Source organism: Mytilus galloprovincialis, chromosome 3 (genome assembly GCF_965363235.1).
Source record: "Mytilus galloprovincialis chromosome 3, xbMytGall1.hap1.1, whole genome shotgun sequence".
NCBI lineage: Eukaryota > Metazoa > Mollusca > Bivalvia > Mytilida > Mytilidae > Mytilus > Mytilus galloprovincialis.
In genome coordinates this window covers 40,415,150-40,441,145 of record NC_134840.1, presented here as the reverse complement: position 1 = coordinate 40,441,145, position 25,996 = coordinate 40,415,150, and the positions used below count along the sequence as shown (strand labels likewise).

The following is a 25,996-nucleotide window of genomic DNA, read 5'->3' as shown; positions in this document are numbered from 1 at the left end:
GATGAATTTTGATATATAAAGCCTAAAGAGTATGATAAAATATGTTAATTTTCAATCTTCTTGGTATTGTTTACTTTAAATTAAAATTTTGATTCAAATAACTTTATTTGAGGCTAAACTCCCAGTCACAGGAAGTGAAAAAAAAATCGCGGGAAAGACAATTCTGTCAACAAAACATTTCAACACTTAAAGATGCCTTTCATTTCAGAAGAAGAATTGGAAGATGAATTTAGTGTATTCGGTGTAGAATTCAGTAGTCCTCAAATTGTTGAAAAATGTAAATCTTTTAAATGATAGAAACTACGTATTGTCAGTTTTAAGCCACTTCCACTGACATTTGTCTATCAAAGAATTTTAGACACTTCGGTACCCAAAAATTGGGCATCGAAAAAAGTGGGTACAGGTCAACTCGTACCTTTGCCATTTCGTAACCTACCAACTCGTAACTCTACCAACTCGTACCCATTTTGTACCAACTCGTACTCTCACCAACTCGTACTTCTGCTAACTCGTACCCAATATTTATTAACATTTTTAAATATTTAATCCTATTTTTTAATTTTTATTGGACAGAAAAATGCCCCAAAAAATAATTCAAAAATTCTTAAAACGAAACAAACTCGGATTTGTAGTGATTTTCATCTATTTATTGCATTAAGGGGGTTGCAGTATTAGTCATTTAAATGGACGTTTGCGCTTCAACAAAGTGGACTTTTGCGCTTTTTAAAATGATGACAATTCTTGTTTGTACATCTTCATGAAATCTTATCATTTTAAATTGGGTATCATGTCGAAATAAATATCCATCAACATATATACATTTTCCCCTTTACTTTACTTGCTTTCTCTAGTCTATGATTTTAAATTCATGAGAAATTTTCAATTCCATCTCTCGTGTCCATTTAAACACCCCTCAAGAAAAAAAACTGAAAAAGTTAAGGGTTAAAGTGATAGTCAAATATAAATTTAAATCTAACTAAAGAAATGTGCATATGGCCAATTAAAACAAAATAAGTGGAAAGACCTTATTACACATCAACCTATTACAAACAATACTTAACTTAGAATTATTTTAATTCGGATTCCTATGCTTTATCTTTTTGATGTTGCTATGATTTCCTTATTTTTTCTTCTTAATTTTGGATAAACTTTTATTAAATATTTAATATTGGACAAATTCATATCCAAGAGTACAATGGAATTCTTTAAAAACCAGGTTATATTCTAGAAGCGCAAACGTCCATTTTCAAGAAGCGCAAATGTCCACTTTCAAGAAGCGCAATAGTCCACTTTTAAAAACCGCAAACGTCCTTTCATGTTACAGGTAAAAAAGCGCAAATGTCCATCGCCCAGTTTCAGCATATATTCATATTTATTTCATTTTATTATATTTATTAAATTATAATAAAAAAAAGGGTATGAGTTAGCGAAATTACGAGTTGGTAAAAAATGGGTACGAGTTGGTAGGTTACGAGTTGGCGAAGGTACGAGTTGACATGTATCCGAAAAAAGTTAAGAGACACGAGAAAGACAGTTCGGAATTAAGTCAAATCGGCACACCATTAAGATTTTTTGGGGAAAGACGGCTTCAAGCCGTCAATTCCCTAATGGGGTTGGCCAGAGTATCATTCCCTCACGTCAATCATTTTGTTTTGATAGTTTGGAAACCCCCTCAAAATGTCATACTGAAATTGATGACAAGGAGAACAGATTGACTTTAAATACATTTTTTACACATTTCCCTTCTGTTTCTCATGAAATTATCGTATATTGAGCTTTCCCTTACACTATATACGTTTCTTTTACAGTGCGGAAAAATCAGTATTACGAATTATTCTAAATATATCTAACCTAGTGACGTCATTGTTGGAATGCCACACTACACAGGGATATCCTTTATTCATCATAAAAATCATTCACATTACTTGTATACTAATTTAAAATCCGTATTTGTTAAATATAAACCTAATGATGTTTGCTGTAGTGTAGATGATTCACACACCAACATGAAATGCTTGAATCTGAGGCTATAATCAGATAATATGTAGGTCAACTTTCCCGGTAAACAATGTCAATGGGGATATATGAGATTGGGGAGAGAAACGGCAGTTTTCATTGTTTCTGTAAAGTTCTGTTTTTAGAATCTTCCTCCAATTCAGGAGCACCTCAATTGATGAGTAATTTTACTGTACACTAAATCAAAGTAAATGTTTCTGAACATTTAAAATGTGACATTAAGTATATGATAAGTAGTCTTCTATATAAAAAAAAATGTGTACCAACATAATTATTGAAATGGTTAAAAAAAAAAAAAAAAAAAAAAAAATGTTGCTTTTTGTAGTTTATACCTATTGAGATTGGGGAGAGCAACTGCAGTTTTCATTCTTTCTGTAAAGTTATGTTTTTAGAATCTTTCTCCAATTAAGGAGCACCTCAATTGATGAGTAATTACCCACTAAAATGAAAGTTAATGTATATGAACACTAAAAATGTCACATTAAGTATATATATGATAAGTAGTCATCAATTAAAAAATGATTTTGCGTACCAACATAATTATTGTAGTGGTCATTTTTGTTATTAAATATTGCTTTTTGTAGTTTAAAGCTATTTATTCATGAATTTTACAGATATATCAAAATGTGGGATCTGGAAACAAACTTCACACAGCTTTTATATCAATCATATTTGATTTTATAAGTACATGTATCCCTGTGATGAGAGTTGTAACTGGGAACTTTATCAATGGAAAATTAAAACTGAATAGATTTTTCAGTCCTCACTTTCTTGAGAATATTGTCACAAAAAATTGAGAATAGTCTAAGCCTGCCGTTCAGTTGTACATAATTAAAATTTTAAAATATAATGTAGTAGTTGTTAAATTCAATTGAATTTTAGATAATTAACTCCCAACTTAAATCAAATGTTTTGATTTAGAAGGTGCAGATCTCATTGGTCCAAATTGTCTCTATGATGAATTCTTGACTAAGGAAATGAAATAACAATAAACAACAATTAGTTTCATTATTGTCAGCCTTTCTATATGTTCTAGCTGTTCTTTTGCTCATTCTTTGTATGTATCAAAAGATACCCCCCTAAAAATTGGAACAATGGCCGTCTTTTCCCTTCAGAGCTCTTCAGCTCTTTGATTTATATTCCACTGTTCATCTTTCAGTGGTTTATTTGGGTATTTTGGGAAAAAGGACCCTGGCCACTTTTGGGATTTTTTTTACGCGATTTATATAGAAATTGGGAAAACTACAAATAAACCAGAAGTCAGTTTTAGTATGTATCATACTATAATTCATTAGAAATTATCTTTTTTTTGTGAAAATAAAGAAAAACTACAATACATGATTCATTGTCATTTATAATTTTATTTTTCTGTTCTTTTTGTTTTTAAATGTCTCAAGAAGACGATCAAGCTTATCCTCTGACAACTCTAAAATTACCCCCTTACTACTAAAGTCAGTACTACCAAACGGAAATAACTCACAATATTTGCAGACGTATCCCTCTAAGGATTCCTTATAGTATAACCATTTATATGTCATTTCATACCTCTTTGCATCAAAAAGTCTTCTTTCTGATACATCATATACTTTTTATCATTAAGAGCAGTTTTACTGTCAGTACTACCCAACACAGTCATGACTTTACTACTACTACGTTTCATTGTTGGTATTTCATTATTTAGTTTACAGATTTCAGTTTTGAGTTTGGAATTTACAAGCTTGGTCCTCAGGTTGTATCAGTAGCGAATCGGTATTGGTAATTGACTTTGATCATCATTTGAAATTAAATAGTCATTGGAAGAAACATCAACAACATCGGTAACATTTTCAATTGATTCAGTCTCAGATAACGCTGCCTCTGACTCATTACATGCAGTTGCGGCATCGTCAATTACAGCTCTTGGTTTGAAAAAAGATAAGATTTTACGGGATTTGTTGCCGTCGGTGTTTTTCAATTTCTTCAAATAGTATTTACTATTGTGAGACGACATGTTTACAAAAGGAAAGAAGTTAAAAAATATTTTATTTTATTATCAAAATTAGGAGCTTCTTAAAGCGCACATGTGATAAGGATTTCCCGCTTTTTTTACCTTTTGAAGTGAAGAGCGTAGTTTTGGAAAGGCTAAATTGCGGATTTCAATCCGGACTTTTCAAATATGAAATTTTGACTACGTTTGGGAATTTTTACACCTGAAATTGGGAAAAATATAGGGGTTTTGCTATTGGGAATGGGTCCGAATACCGGACTCAGTGGAATGCTAGAAAAATCCATGTCTTTGTGGGTCGTAAATAAATTTAATTATGTAAATAAATTGGAATGTGTAAACACAGGCACTTGTTTCTATCCATTGGAAGACCCACTATCAACGTATATTTACTAGAAGGTACCCAACTACTTTTTTCACCTCTCCGCTTAAAATTCTTATTTCTCTTTCAATTCAGTCTCAAATTTTTTGTTCCATACACCATTCAGTGTTCTCCCCAGAAATTTTGGATAGCATCACATTTTGCGTAAAAAAAAATAACTGTATTTTTTTTTAATGTCATTTGTCGCGTCGCGTTGATGCTCTATTTCCTTTATATGTTTTAGTTTATATTGTTCAATTCATAACTGAGAATACAATTAAACTATAACCACAAAAACAGTTGTTTCAGTTTATGTTTTCTTCATTCATTTATAGTTTCAGAATTATTTTTTTCCTCTTGTGCCAAATAAAAATAAATATGTGGTTTCAATTACCCAACAATAAGTCAAATGAATGAATGGTTCATTATAGTGCAACCTGTATATATACAAAACTAAATATCTAGTACACAAAATTAACCATTTTTTATATTATATATAGTGAAGATAATGTAGCAAAAGTAGCAAAAAAAAAATCAATTTAAAATATTTTTTTATCATGTTTATGAAATTCATTGTTTCATGGCACTCAATGAATTAGTCCCAGTTGTTTCTTATCTTTACATCAAAATGATACGTATTTTTAACAAAGTTATCTAACAAATAGTCTGTTAATGCGTAATTTTCTCAATTGGTATATTTTTTCCGTCTACTGTCCATCTGTTGTCATTATCGTGAAAATGCGGATTTTTGTCATATCTGGTCCGGTTCCGATCCGTAGTTTACACAAAAATGTGAAATGGCGCGACCGTAATGGCGGCCGTAGAAAAATTTACGAAAATGAGTCCGAGAATAAACATTGTTTGACAAGAGATTGTGAATGAATAAGATGCTTTTAATGCATTATATGGATTAAACATAAACTTAAGCCAATTATGATCCCTTTTTAAAGAAGTATAAAACTTATTTTAGCTCAAAACCAAAATTCTCGTTCTCGTATTACCGGAAGAGATTGGAGAGTTGCACAAATAAACGACTTTAAAAAAAAAAAAATCGTTTCAATCTTTGAAATTTCGTTATACAAAACGTAGATTTCGAATTGTTTTGTGATTGCATTTTTCCATGTCGAAATTGGTGATTGCAGACACGTGGTATTAGTCATGTCACAAGTGTCAGCTTTGGTTATTCGCATCCAAACAGTTATAACCCTGAGGGCAATTAACACCTGGCTATTTAATCTCTTAATTGCTTTTAGTGTCCGATTTAAAGGGATTACAATTAAAGGTGATATAATTTTTATGATCATAATCGATAATAGATGAAAGTTCTAAAATGAGGACAAGTAAAATAGCATCTTCAAAATAATTATAGCGTCGCGGGAATTATTATAGCATCACGGTGAAAAAATATAGCGTCGCGGTACCGCGACGTTAAAACGGCCTGGGGAGAACACTGACACCATTCGATTCATGAAAAGTTTATCTTTCAGATGATATGCATTGTATTTACCCTTAGAGTACCCCTTACCCCCAATACACAAGATTTGTCAATGAATTTTCATGTGGTCGTTTTTAGTCCTCCTACAAAATACAACTACTTCCGTTTTAGATAATTTGCATAAAACAGTGAAGGATAAGTCTAAAGAGTCACAAATGATTAATGTAAAATCTAGAGAGTGAATGACCCTATGAACTATGAACCGACCAATCACAAGCGGTTTTGAATTTTTCTGCTTTAAACCGGTTGTTGTTGTATTTTGTAGGAGGACTAAAATGATAACATGAAAATTTATTGACAAATCTTGTGGACTGGGGGTAAGGGGTACTCTAAGGGTTAATACAATGCATATCATCTGAAAGATAAACTTTTCATGAATCGAATGGTGTATGGAACAAAAAATTTGAGACTGAATTGACAGAGAAATAAGGGTTTTAAGCGGAGAGGTGAAAAAGTAGTTGGGTACCTTCTCGTAAATATACGTTGATAGTGGGTCTTCCAATGGATAGAAACAAGTGCCTGTGTGTGTAAAGCCCTGTTTATATGTTCGTCCTGAGTTCTTTCGCCCGTATAACATGCTAGATTTTGAACTTGTGTTGTTATCATCTAGTTAATTAAATCGTGAATATGGCATGTGAATTTTCATCTGCAAACAGGTTCTTGCACAGCTTAAGAATAAAAGCATGGCTGAGTGACAAAATTCAATGATGCAGTACTACCATAAAGATAATACACAGTATTTTTATTCACTAATTTATTGACATAATACTTGTTGTAACATTTTTTATTTTTTGTATTCAATTAAATCGTTTAAAGGACAACATACTATTCTTTTTTTTCACAAAGACCAACAAACAGGTTGGGACTCTCCCCCCCCCCCCCCCATGTTATGAGTGGTGTCCCTCAAATGAGGGACCTAAAACAAGAGGTCATTTAACTTTTGAAAAAAAAGAAAGAAAATTTTTAACTCAAAAGTGGGAATATTCATTATATTTGGAACAATGTTTCTAAATGAGGGATCAAACTAATAAAGAAGATATAAGTTTAGAAACATCACAAAATTCTTTTGACATGAATACTTGATAGATGCATAGTTCTTGGGGGAAATTTTCATCAAATAATATAAATATAAAGGTGCTAATTTTTTACAGAGGGTTGTATTGTTTTTCCAATGAGGGTTACCCCTCATTTGGAGTGTTGTTCCTAATCTGTCAAAGGTCCATCTTTGTGCATAATTCAAAATTGGAAATTTCAACAAGCATCTAATATTCATGCACAAGAAAATAAACCCTGGTCTGCTAACTAAATGTTCATATTTTCTACCGATTTAATAACTAGAATCATGCAAACAGGGCATGGGCATGGGCATTATGTTTTATGGTCTGTCCATCCGTCCTGCTTCAGGTTAAAGTTTTTGATGAAATCGAAATCCAATCAACTTGAAACTTAGTACATATGTGTTTCTTATGATATGATCTTTCTAATTTTACTGCCAAATTAAAGACTTACCTAACTTTCACAGTCCACTGAACATAGAAAATGATTGTAAGGATGTGAAATCCATGTACTTATGACACATTCTTGTTTGAAAAAAAAAATATGTCATAACGATAATGGAAAAAAGCAGGCTGGATTAGTGGGGCTGCTTTTATGGTAATTCAAGTTTCCTTTTATTTACCTTCTTCCACCTTAGAGCTATCAGTTCTTTGATTCTTCAATTTCATGTGCCATTCTGATTTATTATAATTCAAACTTTCGGTTTAAACATACACTAAGTTTCCTACTTTTTTTTTTGTGTGATTTAGACTTATTTTCACAATTGTGAAGTGTACATGTGTACTTAAATCATTTACAAGTCATTTACAAGCAGTTACAGCTTGTTTGATGATGGAAAACAGGTTTTTCCAACTAAATACCTCAAACAACCACACATGTTTTGAAAGTACTGGAGTTACAAACATTTTTTTACCTGACATAAAGTCCCTTAATTCTGATAATGAATAAATTTCCACAGATATCAGAATAGACAACTTTCGAGTTCGATGCATTTCCGTCAAAAACTCTGGTTTTAGTGAACATCATTCGTGCATTTAGGGGCATTGTCACTTCAATTCCTATGTTGAGCGAGTGGTTGGAAAATAACATGTATAATACTATATTGCATGTTTTATTCGGCAAACTTAATTCTCATTTGACAATCAGTACTGCTGTCATTAGGGAATTGTGATTAAGTACTTACAAAACAAACATTATTGTTGATAGTGCAGTGATACATGCGACCCCCTCTATCTGGTAAATGACGTCACTAAGGCGTGTCTAATTGACGAGTTTTATCCAGTGACAGATGAACTCGAAAGTGGTCTATTGTCACAAGTTGAAATGAGCTTTCAAAAGGTTTATCAAAATTTCATTGTATGCATAAAAAAACATGCCACTAGCAATAAACAAAATATAAATCAAAATTAAATTAAGTATTTTTAACTTTCCCAGTTTTCCTCCTGATATTACTACATGTATTTATAGGGATCCTTTTAAATTTAAAAAAAATGTTCGAGTTTATATATTCACGAAGATTTATAATTGCGATAGTTTTTGACTTGCGAAAGTACTGAAAATAAATCATTTGCGAAAATTAGTTAGTTTACAGTATTCAAAAGTACTTTGTTAATTATTTAACATAGAACTGTTCGTTATTTATACACACTTTGAATTGAATTGATGTCTTATTTCAGTACAAGAATTGTGTGTACAGTACAATCTGGGTGCAGAAAAGATAGTTACAGAATGGGTAGCATTTGCCAGCACACACAAAGGTGTACAAATGACATTAGATTCTCTGGACCAATTAGACAGAGAAGTGAGTGTATTTTTATACATAGAAATTGTAAATTGTAAAAAGAACACCACAAATGTTCACTAAAAAATGCTTAAAAATAAGATAGTTCATGCATTGTATATATGTGATAAGGATATCCAATATCTGTTCTAGATTTATTAGTCCCCTACCAATGAAGTTGAAGGGGACTTTATGTTTGCATTTTGTCTGTCTGTCCATCAGTCAGTCCGGCAAATCATTTTTTCAGACTTTTTTTCTTCATGCTTGAAGATATTGATATGATATTTGGTGTATTGATTTATCATGACAAGTCACAGGTCAAGTTCGATTTTCATGACTTTAGCTTTTCTCCTTGTTCAGTTAAAGCCTTTTCCCTAGAATAAATTTTTTGATGAAATACTTACTAATTACTAGATTTCTGTTTAAAGGGAATTAACTCATTTTATAACTTTTCCTAGAATTAAGTTTTTGATGAAATACTTTTTAATTATTAGATTTCTGTTCAAAGGGAAATAACTCAAATTTTTGGAAAGACATTGTTTTAAGATTAATGAAATATTGGATTTTTTTCCTTTTCTTTAGTAAATTGTTTGAAGAATTTGGTGCTAGGTTAGTTTGTTATTTTATGTAGTTTACACCATGACAAGTTATAGATCAAGTTAGAATTTTGTTCCATTACAATGAATTTTAACCGGTAGTGGACTATGTATTGCAATGCAATACTCACAGAATGCTTGTTTCACTAAAAATTCAATTAAGTTCACCAATGACAATTTTTTTCTAATTTTTGAAAGAAAATTGTCATTGGTGAACTTAATCGAATTTTTTTTCAGTAGAATTTAAAGTTTTCAACATATATTTTTGTGGGGACTAAAAGTTTTTGAAAACTTGATCATTGTTTCAAAGAGAAATTTTCTTGTGAATCTAAAATTGTAGACAGTAGAACAGATTTACTGCAAATAACTTGTGTTAAATATATTTATTAACCAAATAAGTACATTATTGCCAAAAATGACTTTTTATTATAAACCCTAACATGGCTTGATACAGACAAACTGGGCATTAATACAGGGCCATTACAGAAAAATGGCCATTACAGAAAAAAACACCGCCATTACAGAAAAACAGTGTTAATATCAAATATAATAAATTTAACATGGCCACCGATTTCCAAAAATAGGGATCACTGTTCATCCTGTTTTTCAACAAATAACTTCTGTCAACTTAATATCTTGGATATTTGCCATATTAAAAGCTTTATGATGGTGAAGAACAAATTATTTTTTTCAAACTAAATTGTCATTAAAAGAGTAGAGAGTACATCAAGTTGGCAGCAACACATACACTTTTGTTCAGTTGGTTAATAAATGTATGAAGAAATGGGTATTTTTATAATGGCCCTGTTATATGTCCTCGGTCAGTAAAAATGTCCTCCGATGTCTGTAATGGCCATCGGCGTTGCCTCGAGCTATTACAGACATCCTCAACCATTATTACAGACCTTGGACATATAACAGGGCCATTATAAAAAACACCCATTCATTAATACTATAATATTGAACTCTTTTTATTTGTTTCAGAGACTTACCAAGAAAGGATCAAAGACACCTAAGACTCCAGCTAGAACAAATACAATTAAACAAGAATACTATGATATTAACACTATACAAGGAGGGTATCCTTATTATAAATGACAGCAGACACACTTAATGCGACACTTTAACTTTAGTATAAGGCTATAAGCATTTAGGGCATATTTTGTTTTAACAGCTTTCTGCTGACTTTGCTGAAAATTTAAACAACACCGAGTTGGATGTACTTGCAAGTATTGATTTAGATATATACTTTAAGAAGTGAGAAAAGTACAAAAGAATCAGCAGTAAAACATTAAATCCTAAAACCTAGATGTGCATATGATTGTATTGTTCCTGATCAATGTGTACTATTTAGAAAAAATGAAAAGTGATTGGGGAGGAAGTCCTTTTCAATCAACATAAAAAAAATAGACACATTTATACTATGGTATCCAGCTGAATTTGCTCTGAATAAAGAATTTGTAATTTATACCCACTATGTCCAAGCAAATTCATATCCTACAAATAATTATAAACTATATATTATTTTTAAATGTTTATGTATACTGATATTGTATTATGCATATGACCTTGACAAAAGATCAGAATGGACGAAAATGAAGCAGAGAACCTTTACAATGCATATTCTACAACTCCATCATCAAAGGTAATTGAAATTTGTAAAAATATATGATATTGAATTATGGTTAAAATGAAAGCTATATAAAATTAAATATAATCTAACTAATTTAGTAAAATCTTATTTTATGCTTAGCTTTAAAAAGACAGTTTTAAGAGCTATTACAAATGGAGATGTACTTAAGTTAGAAGTTAGTATACGTTCTTTAAAAGACAAAACAACTTGAGGTTAAATTTTTACTAAGAAAGCCTCAGAAAGTAGAAGTATGAACTCTATAAACTGCATACCCTTTGCTACATCGTTAGGATTATTAGTGTATTTTCTGTCAACAAAATAGTTCTTAATTCACTAGAAGATATTCACTCCCAAAGGAATAATAACTGGTGATTGTTTTTGGTCAATGTATCTACATGTTCAAATGATGCAGGTAAATAAACCACTAACTTCATGCACAAACATTGACAGAGTTGTACAATAAGTAGTCATCACTTACAAAGTTTTGTTATTTGATTTATATAAAACTGTTATTGAAAAATAATAGTGAGGTCTGACATTTCTGGTTAGATTTTAATCAACTTTGTTCCAAGAGAAGCATAATTGTCATTGGTTTATTTTGTTGTTTTTGTTTTGTTCCCATTTTCTGATTGTATTAACACACAAGTATTATTTTGCTACCTGATTTTTGTCGAGCCTTCGACTTTAGTCGAAAAAGCGAGACATAGCGATCCTACATTCCGTCGTCGTCGGCGGCGTCCACAAATATTCACTCTGTGGTTAAAGTTTTTGAAATTTTAATAACTTTCTTAAACTATCCTTGAATTGTATGAAACTTTGACAGAAGCTTGTTTATGATCAGGAGATAGTATCCAGAAGTAAATTTTGTAAAAATAAAATTCCATTTTTTTCAGCATTTTACTTATAAATGGACTTAGTTTTTTCTGCCAGGAAACATTACATTCACTCTGTGGTTAGTTTTTAAAATTTTAATAACTTTCTTAAACTATCCTGGAAATGTACAAAACTTGGCCAGAAGCTTGTTTATGATCAGGAGATAGTATCCAGAAGTAAATTTTGTAAAAATAAAATTCCATTTTTTCCATATTTTACTTATAAATGGACTTAGTTTTTCTGCCAGGAAACATTACATTCACTCTGTGGTTAAAGTTTGTAAAATTTTAATAACTTTCTTAAACTATCCTGGAATTGTAAGAAACTTGGCCAGAAGCTTGTTTATGATCAGAAGATAGTATCCAGATGTAAATTTTGTAAAAATAAAATTCCATTTTTCCCGTATTTTACTTATAAATGGACTTAGTTTTTCTTCCAGTTAACATTACATACAGTCTGCAGTTAAAGTATTTCAAACATTTTTAAGATTCTTAAACTAGCCTGGATTTTTACCAAACTTGGACAGAAGCTTCTGACAATCAAAAGATAGTATTGAGAGGAATAATTTTATTGATTTTTTTCATCATTTTTGATGAGTGTGTGATTAACAGCAAAAGTAGGCGAGACACTGGGTTCCGCGGAACCCTTACAAATTTTTTTAATTACAGATCATGATCTGATTTTAAACAAAAAGATTTTTTTTTTTTAAATATTTTCCTGATAGCAAATAATAACTCTATATTTATTTATTTTATGTTTTGATGGAAAACGTAGATTTTGTATTTTTTGCAGAAAGGCACTAACCAACAAAAAAGACAGTTGACTCCAGACAATCCTCCTCTGAAAAGATTTACAAATATTTCCAGAAGTCCCATGGTACCATTTTCTCCTGCCAGTTTTTCTCCAGCTGGGTAATTTATGTTTAATATGTACAAAAACACATACAAGAGGTCTTTTCTGGAATCATATAATTAAGGTTCAAAGTGATAATAAGCTACATGTCTACATACTGTTCAATTCTGAACACAACATTTTTCTATAAATAGGAATTTATGTGAGGTATCATGTATTTAATCCAAAGCATGTACTTAATACCAAAAAAAAAAAGATGTGGTATGATTGCCAATGAGACAACTCTCCACAAGAGACCATTAACAACTATAGGTCATTGTATGACCTTCAACAATGAGCAAAGCCCATACCTCATAGTCAGCTATATAGGGCCCCGAAATGACAATGTAAAAAAATTCAAACTAGAAAACTAACGGCCTAATTTATGAACAAAAAAAAATGAAAGAAAAACAAATATGTAACAGTTACAAAAATAACAAAAAAACTGAACTCCAAGGAAAATTAAAACAGAAAGTTCCTAAACAAATGACAAGATCAAAAGCTCAAACACATCACAGGAACGGATAACAACTTTCATATTCCTGACTTGGTAAAGGCATTTAGTAAGATAGTGGGACAAAAGGTAGAAATATTTTAACATTATAATACTTTAATCAATAAATGAAAGAAAAAAAACTTTTGAATTACTTTGTGTACTTGTCTTTCGCTGTCTATCTTAGTCTGACACTATCAAGGAAAAATTTGTCTAGGACTTATGCTTGGAACCCATTTCAACTAACATGGCAGATGAGTTTGACAGTTTTTTTGCTGAAGGTCATGGCTTTCTCTGGGAAGTGTGGATTCTCTCACCAGTAGAAACTTACTGCCATGGAAAAGCAGTTAGTGATGAAAGTGAGGTTGAACATTAATCAATCTTTGTGTCTATTTTAGTGCAACCCCATCAAGAAAGTTTAGTTCTAGGACCAATGCTGGGCAAGTGGTTGCCCATTTCGGTGTAACTGACAACACAAAATGGCAAGGTCATGGACAGACAAGTTCTATACAGTTGTATGACGAGGAATACAAGTTGACTACAAGTTTCAAGTACATGTTCCAGAAATTGGTAGATAAAGCACATGGTATGCACTATTTTTAATTGATTTGTAGAAATTTACTGTTCAGTTTTAGGAAATGATGAGGAAAAAAATAGATAATTAAAATTGAAACAATTACTATCATGTCTTTGTTAAAGCATTTTTAAAGGTCATTATGATGCTTATCTAAATGTCTTTCCTGCAATTAAGATTACCATTCTTAATGTTGTTAGAAAATATATTTGTATTCCTGTTTGGTTCTGCGATCTGTTAATACTGGTCAAGTAACCAATACTATCAAATGTACAGATTTTGTCTTTATAATTCTTCAACAGAAAATGTTTGGAAAATATTCTCAAATGAACAAAAGATATTAGTATTCTGATTTTGATTTAGCTCCAAAGAAAAATTACTGATTTATTTACATGTACATCAAGTCTGTCCCTACATGAAAATAATCATGCTTATCATTTCATATTGTTTTCAAAATTCAGAGAGAAAAGAATGTATATTTTTTTTTAGGTTTTTACTGTCAATAATAGAGTACTGGCTCTTTATGAAAAGATTAAAATTTATAAGCAGATATACAATATTTACGCTTTATTCCTACTGATTTATGTCATTTCCAACCACAATAATAGATACATATAATTGGAAAACTCACCATCAATGGTCAGTACTGTAAGAAAACCAATTGACAGGAAAATTATTTTACATTTTAAAATTTTTTTTCAGTTTTGAATGATACTATAGATTACATGGCAGAGAAACTGCAAAGTCATTATCAAATTGAAGAGCTGTCCCATGTGGCTGTGCCTATGCAGGTATGAATGTTGATTTCTAGAAGATTCCATGTGCTTTCTTTATTGTGTATTGTGATAAGTCTCATAAGAACTGATGTTTTTTAATAAATAAATAGATAAGCATAAGATTTTTTGTTCGTTGATTGAATTGTATAATGCAGTTACAACAAGAATTTATCTAAACCTATTACCATTCTCATAAAATTCTGTAAATTCAAAAGGATAAGTAGCAAATCATTACCAAATAAGAGGCAAAAGTAACTCAATTATACAGAATAATGAACTCATGAAGCAGCAATATGCAACAAAGGTTTAGATAACTATGCTATAATTTAGTGTTATAACTATATGACTGGAGTTAACAATTTTGAACATATAAATGTATATTTGTAGGAACCAGTAACTGTAGCAGGAAGAATATGTTGTGATGCTAATGGCAAGATGAATGCCAAATCTGTGCTTTTGGAAGGTTCTCGAGATACTTCTATGGGAAAGTATATACCAGTAGATCTGGCAGAACTCAAACAATTCTCTTTATTTCCTGGACAGGTAATTTACCCAAAAAAAATCCATTGAATGAAAATAAATAATAAAGCTTAATAAGCTTGTGCCTAAAAATTCTGAACATTATCCCTTTACTAAAACTGTCATGAACATTATTTAAACACATTTAAAGTGTTGTTGTTATAAGACTCTCTACTCTTAATTTAGTTCAAAATCAAATTTCTTGTACTTTTCAAACTATGTATTACACCATTTTGTTATGTTGCTTTGTTTATAACTTGGTCAATTTGTTTGTTGGCTTGACACATTATTATTTGAATGTACATTAACATCTTAGTAGGAATGAGATAGTCAAGATTCATTGATGAATTACAACACTATGTAAATCTAATTTTGTCATTTTATCACAAAGTGTTGGCCTGTTGATTGAATCTGTCTTTCAGAAATATTTTATAGCAAAATCTATTGCTTGAACATTTTACAGTGCCTGTAACTGTTACTAGTACAATTCAATGCAACATTAACAACTTGTAATAATTGACTCATATACTTTATTAATCATGTGTTATTTCTACACAAAATCATCTTGTTTCTTTCCTATTGTCTACTCTCTGATATGAAAGTGAATTTCTTAGTGTTATTTTGGTTGTATGATATTTAAAAAGTTTTTTTTTCTTTATTGTATGCATGTTTGATATGTAATTCTTTTTGTTGGAAAATGTATGAATGGAAGAAAAAAAAAACTGATACAATGTATACAAATTTCTCTATATATGTATTGATGTTTACAGTTGGTGGCTATGGATGGCATCAATAATACAGGGCAGAAGTTGGTTGTCAATAAGTTATATGAGGTAAATAATAATTCATTTTTAGCTCACCTGGTCCAGAGGACCTCATCACTTGTCACCGTCTGTTTTGGTCTGTTTTTCTTGAATTATAAGCAATAGGTCAACTATATTTGTTGTATGGAGAATTGTTAGCTGTACATGCCTGCCTTGCATGGTTCATCTGACCTTGACCTCATTTTCATGGTTCATTGGTCATTGTTTAGTTTTCTTGGTTAATGTAAGGTTAATGTGACAGTTGTAATAAAGCTTTATATTTATAATATCAATGATTAGTAAAGAAGGCGAGACATTTCAGCGTGTGCACTCTTGTTAACAATTTTCATTAATTTGGTAAATTTTTGTAAATTTTTACAAAATATTTTCCGCTGTATCTAAAAAGCCAAGTTTATTATAGATAGTAGCAAGAATGTTCAGTAAAGTAAGATCTACAATCACATCACCATCACCAAAACACAATTTTGTCATGAATCCATCTGTGTCCTTTGTTTAATATACATATAGACCAAGGTGAGCGACACAGGCTCTTTAGAGCTCTAGTTTAAAATATTGACTATTTATATATATACATATATATTGCATAGATATAATAAGATTTGGTATGAGTGCCAATGAGACAACTCTCCATCAAAGTCACAATTTGTAAAAGAAAACCATTATAGTATTGCCATATGGATTTGTCAACTAATTTCATACATTCGATTTTTCCACAAGTAAATCAATTTTTGCTGTATGAAAAGTTGGCTTTTACAAAAACAAGTTTTTAAATCTTGGTATCCTCAATATTGATACTGAATACTTTGAAAATTTGAATTGATTTCAATCACTAACAACTAAAATGATAATTTATAAAAGAAAAACCAACTTTGTTTTCTGTTTAGGGTGTTGCACAAAGTCTTCCGGAAATCAATGTCAAAACTGAACCAGGTACGTTTTTTTCTTCTTCAATGGAACAACTGGAAGTGATTGTAAGTCGTACCAATTCAGTTTTCAGGAGAGAAATTTTTTAATTATTTGTTGCCTTCAAGCATATTTCATTGAATTTTAGTACCGTCTGGATTGATTTTTGTAGAGCCTGCAACTTTTGTTGCAGAAAGCTCGACATAGGGTTAGTAATCAGGCAGCGGCATAAGCTAACTTCTTAAAAGCTTTACATTTTAGAAGGTGAAAGACCTGGATGCTTCATACTTTGTATATAGATGCCTCATGTTACAAACTTTCAGTCAGTCACATGTCCAATCATGTCCTTGACCTCATTTTCATGGTTCAGTGACTACTTGAAAAAAAAATTTAAGATTATTTGTAATGTTAAATTCTCTCTTATTATAAGTAGAAGGATAACTATATTTGGTATGTGCGTACCTTGCAAGGTCCTCGTGCCCGTCAGACAGTTTTTACTTGACCTTGACGACCTCATTTCATGGATCAATGAACAAGGTTAAGTTTTGGTGGTCAAGTCCATATCTCAGATACTATAAGCAGTAGGTCTAGTATATTCGGTGTATGGAAGGACTGTAAGTTGTACATGTCCAACTGGCAGTTGTCATCTGACCTTGACCTCATTTTCATGGTTCAGTGGTCAAAGTTAAGTTTTTGAGTTTTGATCTTTTTTGGAAAGTTTGCTATAGCTTGCTATAGCAATAAACTTTCTTAAGACATCAGCCTCTAACCGGAAGTGACAGGTTATCTTACTTTAGGAAGTGTGTCCAACTTCTAGATAATGTAGTACTAGTGTTTGAAAACTAATTAAAGAAAGATGCTTTTGAAATCTTGAGCTTTCCTATTTTGATAGCATACAGCTTGAATTAAAACATCAAATAATTCAACTTCATTTTGAAAACGGCGAACAAACAATACTACGCGGATCTGTGCTTTGCGGAAAGTAAAATCAATACACACAAGACAGCTCTACGTTAAGCTTTTATCGGTATTCTCCAGACATGTGTCAGATCCATATATGTGTGCCTCCAGACGGGAGTACTATAATCCCGGTTTCAAAGGTTTCCTACCTTCCTCCGGTTGAAGAGAAATTTAATACCGCGTTTAAAATATTTCATGAATGAACATTTTTTGATGCTGACTATGATTTTTACAAATGTTTATTCAATACGTAAAAGCCGGAGAGTATCGAAAGTATAATGGTATCTTATCTAATCTCTCCCCACAACAAACTCGGACTATAATAAACTCGGCCTTTTACATATTCAGCATTAGAAAATCGGATTATAACAAATTTCGTAATTATGCTACTTGCTATTAAGACTCATAAACAAAGTTTTTGCTCAGTTCTTATTAATTTTCTTCTTGGGGTCTTTAGGTGTATTTTGAGTGGCCAACAGAAGGGAGTAAATTACTATAGAATCCTATTGGATTTTTTTTTCAATTTTCAAATGACTATAACTTGAAAACAGTAAGTGACGGACACACATGGTTTTCAGTAATGATCACAGGACCATAAAATAAATCAAATTAAATTTAGGTTGAGTTCATGGGGTCACCCAACCCAACCCCTCATGTTTGAGAACTTAAAATAGTCAAGATCCCCACCCCTAAACTATATATATTCTTATATGGTACAATAAAACAAATCAAATGAAATAAAAGGCGAGTCCCCTGGGGTCACCCCCACCCCCTTGTTGTTTGAGAACTTGGAAACGGTTGAGATCCCCACCCATAAACCATATATATTTTTGTATGTGACAATAAAGTAAATCAAATGAAATACATGTATAGAAGAAGTCCACAGGGGTGACCCCATCCCCCTTCTTTTTGAAACTTATAAACGATCGAAATCCCCACTCCTAAACCATATATATTATTTTATGGGGCAACAAAACAAATCAAATGAAATATAGTGGGAGTCCCTCTGGATCATCCCCACCCCGTCATGTTTGAGAACTTTTAAACGGTTGAGATCCCCACCCCTTAACCATATATAGAACTGTATTGGACAATAAAACGAATAAAATGATATATAAGGAGAGTCCCTCTGTGTCACCAACCCCATCCTGTTTTGAGAACTTGTAAACAGTCAAGATCCACCCCCTTCTTTTCGAAAACTGAAAACTGTCGAAATCCCTACACTGAAACCACATATATGCTTGTACAGAATAATAAAACAAATCAGATGAAATAAAAGGCTTGTCCCTTAGGGTCACTCTTACCCCTACCTCCTGCCTGTTTGAGAACTTGTTAACTGTCTAGATCCACACCCCTAAATCATGAATATTACTGTACATGATTTCAAGAAGATTTGAATGACATATATACAGGTGTAATACCTAGATGTCACTTGTGCATATCACTTTACTAGACCAGAACAATTCGTATGGAGGCAGGAGACTGTGGGAATGACTAATTTTGAGAGCTTTGTTTGGGAGACTTCGTAGCAGCATCCTATTACAATTATTTCTTGATGAAGTTTTTTTTTTTTGAAAAGTAACCATGCAATCTACACATCTATTTGAAAAATTACAATCTACCGTTGCAAACATTCCACAGGTGCTATCCAGCACTTTGATTTCTAATACTATATGCAATAGATCAACCATATTTGGTGTATGGAAATATTTTATAATCTATATGTCAGTCGCAAAGGTTTTATTTGACCTTGACCTCATTTTCACGGTTCATTACTAAGTGTTAAGTATTTGTGTCTTGGTCTTTTTTTCTTAATTTATAAGCAATAGGTCAACTATATTTGTTGTATGGAAGAATTGTTAGCTGTACATGTCTGCCTGGCATTGTTCATCTGACCTTGACTATCAACATAATATCAATGATTAGTAAAGAAGGCGAGACATTTCAGCGTGTGCACTCTTGTGAAAGAATGACTCTAATTTTAGTTTGCCTCAACCAGATGTTATGAAAATTAGACACAATGGTTATTACCACAAAACTCAGACTAAGTTTGAAATTGGGTGGCGTCACTTGCACTGTTCAGGAGTGATGCCCCTTTATATATATGGAAAAATTGCTGAATTTTTCGTTCTTAAACTTCAATTTGCCTCAATCGAATCTTATGAAACTTATACACATTGCTCATTACCACAAAACTCAGATTAAGTTTGAATTTGGGTGGCATCACTTCTACAGTTCTCTTTATGTCCCTTTATAATGTTCTCCATTAATTTATAAGTTTATCAATGACTAAAGTATCTATGTAATTACTAAAATTGTGTAGCTGTTTTGTTATATATAATCAAGAAATATTTACTAGAAAGATGGATCTGATTATTTGTCTCTTTTTTAGGATCAGACAAACTCAGTGTACTGATTGCAGCAGGTCCATTCTCCACATCAGACAATTTATCATACGAACCATTAAATGAACTTACCAAGAACATATCTAAAGATAAACCAGATGTCTGTATTCTGGTAAGAACTTCTCAATATCAAACACATTCTGAGCCATTATCTTACTGAAAACATGTAAAGATATTCACTAGTTTCCTTGGATATTATTTTAGGACTTTTCAAAGCTTTATATAAATGAATTCTCTTACCAAGTTCTTAAAAAGGGATACAAACACATGATGTTTTAGTCACATTAGGTATGATATATTACAAATTGTGCATGAGCCTTTTGATCAATAACAATTGACTTAATTAAAATGGTTGCTTTAAAACTTGTGTGCTTCCAATTAGAAAATGTTTTAGTGTATAAATTAGAAGACATATTTTTATATTGCTGAGAAGATTCGGTGTGATTGTCAATGAAACTAAAAAAACATAAATTACTGAAATTTCCAGTCAACAATAATAAAATCTTATATTTGATACTGATTTAATAAATTTCAGCTGGGTCCATTTGTTGACATGAAGAATGAAGTTATAGAAGTAAGTCATGTTCCTTACAAGTAACATTTGACAGAAATAAGGGTAGTAGAGAAGGTTAACATGTAACAGAAGCAAGGGTTCAAATACCTCTGATAGAAGAACAAAAATTTGCAACATTGTTTAATATGCTGAATTTGAGGCAAATTATATAAATTTTACTTTTACCTCTGTTAGTCAACTGTTATATACTAATTCTGACATCAATTTCCATGTGCACAAAACTGGAATATTATGCACTCTTTGCGCAGCTGCTTATTTTGTAGTAATGAAGGCAATTTGATATCAACCTAATTGCCTTAGAGAAAAGTTTTTGAACACTAAACTTAAGTCTGTTAGAATAATATATCAAATTTTGATAATTATGAACACTGTTAATAAAAGTTTATATATTTATTTCTTTAAACATTTTCATTTTTCATGATACAATTATTTTCAGAAAGGAAATTGTAAAATGAGTTACGACACGATTTTTAATGAGCAGTTAAAATTCATCGGAACTATAACAAAAAGGTAAGATAATGGTTAAAATTTGTATCATTTTGTTACTTCATGAGTAAATGATAAAATGGAAAATCAGAATATTGAAAATGCATATAATTAAATACAACTAAAAGAACTTCAATAAAACAAATGATTTTGTTAAATGACCATCACTAATATAACAGCACATGTAAACACAACTAAGGTGTGTACCATATAAACACCCATTCCAACCAGAATGATAACAGGTGCTTTTAAAGGACATTTATAATGTGCTGTATAGCCTACATTCACTCAACACTCAACAAAATTAATTTGCATTAAGTGGAATATGTTGAAAGAGCAAAACACTTTAGCCAGATTTGTCTCTTTAAAGTGCAAAACATGAAATGATTTTTAAATGATAAATGGACTGTCCTTTAATTTTGTATTGAGACTATAAAGATTTAATATTAACATGCTATTAAGTGTTGTATGCTTTTCAGTGTTGGTTGCCAAGTAATAGTTGTGCCATCCTATAGAGATGTACATCATGATTATGTGTATCCTCAGCCTCCATTTGATGTCAAGATGCCAGATTTTAAGGTAAATTAAATCAACAGAGAAAAAAGGATGTGGTATGATTGAGACAAATCTTCAGAAGAGACCAAATGATATAGAAATAACGACTTGAGGTCTTCAACAATGATCAAAGCCCATACCGCATAGTCAGCTATAGAAGACCGTAAAATTAAGAAATAATTCATGGGGGCTTGAATATATCTTGATTTTCCATGGGTTGTCCTTTATTCCGATATTTTACCCCTCGCTATTGCTCAGGGTAAAATATTTGTCATAAAGGGCCAACCTGTGGTAAAATAACGATATATTCAAGCCCCCATGAATTATTTTGATTCTAATAGGACAAATACAGCAATTCTTTTTCATCGAAGCCCTCTAGGTGGAGGCAAATATTTGCCGTTCCCATAAATAAACGCACTATTAAATTGGCGCAAAAGAACGGAACAAACTGAATTAGTGACATGCTTAAACTATTTTAACAATAATGTATTTAGATAGTTTTGTATGAATTTAAATGATAATTTACATATATGTATAAAAAAAATTGGCTTATACCGATTTTAGCATCGTTTGTTTACGTTTCCTTATGATGATTTTCGGTTTCACAAGCGTGTATTTTCCCGTAAAATGCTTATATTCTAACGTCATCCTTCTATGACGTCGGGTACCTCATTCATAAAAAAGCATATGACGTGGGATTACGATCGGAACAGCCCTGGCAATATATTCATATTTTACCACGGGTGTGTACTCAAAGTGTTTGAAGGACGTCATGTTAGAATGACAAATATAAAACAATTCAAAAGAGGAAACTAACGACCTAATATATGTAAAAAATAATGAAATGAAAAACAAATATGTAACTTCAGCAACAAACAACAACCAAGTTGAGTAATGCTTCCATCAGAGAATTTTTTTTTTTTTTTAATAGTATCTATGTAACACATGTCAGAGCAATTTTTACTATTAATCATGACTGACAGCACAAGTAGGATACTTGCATAAATTGTAAATCATATTTCTGAAGAAGATTAATTAGGCATTTATCAACAATAATTCTCATTTTATGAATTCCTCCATGACTTTTACAACATGACCTATCTGTTATGTAAGATATAGCAAAGATTACCCATTTTGAGCTGGTACTCCACAAGCCTGTCTTGTCTAAACCTGATCAAATAAAAGCAAGATAACTTGACATCATCTAGCTCATAACCTTTAGAGTTTTTCTATCTTTTCAGCACATGCACATGATGTCTGACCCCTGTACAGTATCCATCAACAATATTGTATTTGGTATAACATCAACAGATATATTGATGCATCTTGGAGCTGAGGAAATATCTTGGTAAAGTAAAAAAACCAGCAGAAAGTCTTTATATTGTAACTTTTGTAAACTTTTTATTATGCTCCACCTACGATAGTAGAGGGGCATTATGTTTTCTGGTCTGTGCGTCCGTCCGTCTGTCCCGCTTCAGGTTAAAGTTTTTGGTCAAGGTAGTTTTTGATGAAGTTGAAGTCCAATCGACTTCAAACTTAGTATACATGTTCCCTATGATATGATCTTTTTAATTTAATGTCAAATTAGAGGGTTTACCCCAATTTCACGGTCCACTGAACATAGAAAATGATAGTGCGAGTGGGGCATTCGTGTACTGGGGACACATTCTTGTTTGTACATATTTTCAATGGTAGAAAATAAATGACTGGTAACTGGGAATGGTCGTTTAAATTGCAGACATGAAGCACATGTATACCATTATCTATCTCGTATTATACAATTGTTTAAAATTTTCAATTCAATGATCTGTTACGGGTTCTAAATAAAAGAAGTCTCTTTTTTGAAAGAAATGGGTGTCAATTTTAAATGTTATGCTTTTTGCATTATTAAGTCAGAAACAAGAAATTGACCAAACTGTCATCTATATTTTTTAAATTTTTTTTTTTAGGAATCCTCCAACATCTACAGATCGACTTGGAAGACTTGCCCAACATTTAATCACACAACATAGGTAATATACAATGCAGTCAGTTGATATCATATACAATAAATAATTGGCATTCAACAATACTTGCAAGTTGTAGCCTTTTTTCTTTTATAATTGCATACAGCTTACAGTGGTATTCCTTTTAGGGGGATATCAGTCTTAAAAGTTTGGAAAATATCTTCAAACCAAGATGGTTAAGTCAGTACCTATATGATCCAAGAGTTCATGTCTTGGAAATTTGACATGGCTTTGACCTTATTTTGACCAATTGTCAGCTCACATTTCAGCATTGGGTCTGTTCTTCAGCAGCTGTAAATTAAACAGTATACATTCTATTTGTGAGAGGTATATGTACGTCTGAGATGTGCTACACAGCTATGACCTCTATTTCACATTCTCAGATGGCTACATGTAATTCGTTTAGTAATTGAAAGTAATTTTAGAACTACAGCAGATGAGACATCTTTATGTGTAAAGTATCTTTGGTTTTTCTTTTTCCTGACCTATTTTAAAAAACGATATTAATTGACATGTTTATTATTTCAGCTATTACCCATTATATCCTCCCTCAGATGAGGTGAACATTGATTATGAAGCTTTAGATACTTATGGAACACTGCCGGTTACTCCTCATGTACTTATTCTACCATCTGATCTTAAACAGTTTATCAAGGTAAATTTAATTGATACACCTTTGTCCTCCCCAGACGAGGTTAACATTGATTATGAAGATTTAGATACTTTTAGTGAAGGTGAAATCTTCCTCTTTGGACTGTCACTCCCACAATTAGCATACATATTTGTAATGATGCAGCATAGATCCCCATAGATCAATATAAGAAATCACATCTCACCTTCTTAGAAGTGCATGGTTAATCCAAACAAAACGAGACATAAACAATGTATTGGAGTTCTTTAGAAGAATATATAACTCAGTCAGATTAAAGGAACAACATTTTACCTGTAGAGGAAATTTTAAACTCTTAATTTGGCTATTTTTACATTTTCCCCCATACACTTAAATGCACAACAGGTTCACGTTTACTTGGAATGGGCAGATAATTTTGGAATACTTAAAATAAATCTGCATTTTGTAATTATATGGTATGGCAGTATGCTACATAGATTACCATTGAATCAAGTTGGAGATTGTATTCAGAATCTTAACAGTGTATTTCTTTTTCTTTTCAGGAATTACATGGTAGTTTCTGTATAAACCCTGGAAGAGTAGCTAAAGGACAGATAGGTGGTTCATATGCAAGGATGATGATTAATGTGAATGATGTGAAAACTCAGTCCTCAGTTGTGCAACACACTGCTGCTCAAGTGTTACGTGTTTGATAAAACAATATGTGTATGCTTAATATATTATTAAAACATTTGTATTTAGTTCAACCTCCTTAATATTTTAAACTTTGATATAAAAAGTTTTGGTATGAGTGCCAATGAGACATCTCTCGAGTCTCCATCCAAGTCACAATTTGTAAAAAGTATAAAACCATTATAGGTCAAAGTATGGTCTTCATCATGGAACCTTAGTTCACACCAAACAGCAACCTATAAAGGGCCCCAAAAATGACAAGTGTTCAACTATTTTAAACAGGGAAACCAAGTGTAATCTATATTAAAAAAAACGAGAAACAAGACTTGTGAACCACATCAACAACCACTGAACATCAGCTTCCTGACCTAGGACAGGTGCAAACAAATGCATCAGGTTTTAATAGGTGCCGACCTTCACCCTAATCTGTATTTAACATCCTAACAGACATTATATAAAATTTAGAAAAAAAAGATAACATATCATTATTATACAATTGTTATTATAAACAAACTCAAGCTCTATATTAAGTGCAATCACTTTATTTGACAGTAATTAGTTATAACATGTGAGCACTTTTGGAATCTCTTGATACCCTCCTCCTTTTTGCCAAAACTTTGAATTTATAAAATGTTTGAATGAACTTAGAATTTTTCTTTATTTCTCCAATACTACTGAACAGGACTTGAAATTTGGTCAGGAGCTCAACAGTGAGTACCAGTAGTTGAAAAGTGAGCACAGTTTTTGGATCTGTCAGACACTTCCTGATACTTAAAAATTTTAAGTCGGGATATACCGTGTGCATTATTTAAGGAATGACTGTAATATTTTTTCTTTCTATGAAGAAATAACATTAAAAATGTGGTGCACACCGAATAACCCGTGTAGTGGGTTATTATTAAGTGTGCGCCATATTTTTTATGCTGTTTTAAA

General features: G+C 31.6%; 1 protein-coding gene across 1 annotated transcript; it reads left to right on the top strand.

The window, feature by feature from the left end:
- The first annotated feature begins 133 nt into the window (after positions 1 to 133).
- On the top strand, positions 134 to 25,132 carry LOC143067929 (DNA polymerase alpha subunit B-like). The gene is made up of 18 exons (XM_076241553.1): positions 134 to 277; positions 8,589 to 8,713; positions 10,273 to 10,367; positions 10,873 to 10,933; positions 12,587 to 12,705; positions 13,577 to 13,764; positions 14,455 to 14,543; positions 14,916 to 15,071; positions 15,818 to 15,880; positions 16,756 to 16,801; positions 20,127 to 20,251; positions 20,675 to 20,713; positions 21,150 to 21,223; positions 21,679 to 21,778; positions 22,996 to 23,102; positions 23,704 to 23,766; positions 24,289 to 24,415; positions 24,934 to 25,132. Exons 1-18 carry the CDS (start codon positions 193 to 195, stop codon positions 25,081 to 25,083), a joined length of 1,812 nt encoding a protein of 603 aa, XP_076097668.1. The 5' UTR covers positions 134 to 192; the 3' UTR covers positions 25,084 to 25,132.
- Positions 25,133 to 25,996: the final 864 nt, after the last annotated feature.

Bases quoted from the DNA above. Each gene is read 5' to 3' on its own strand.
- LOC143067929 (XM_076241553.1), top strand. From the start codon at position 193: ATGCCTTTCATTTCAGAAGAAGAATTGGAAGATGAATTTAGTGTATTC. The intron at 10,934-12,586 runs GTAATTGAAATT...TATTTTTTGCAG, and splicing joins CTACAACTCCATCATCAAAG to AAAGGCACTAACCAACAAAA. The intron at 23,103-23,703 runs GTAAAGTAAAAA...TTTTTTTTTTAG, and splicing joins GGAGCTGAGGAAATATCTTG to GAATCCTCCAACATCTACAG.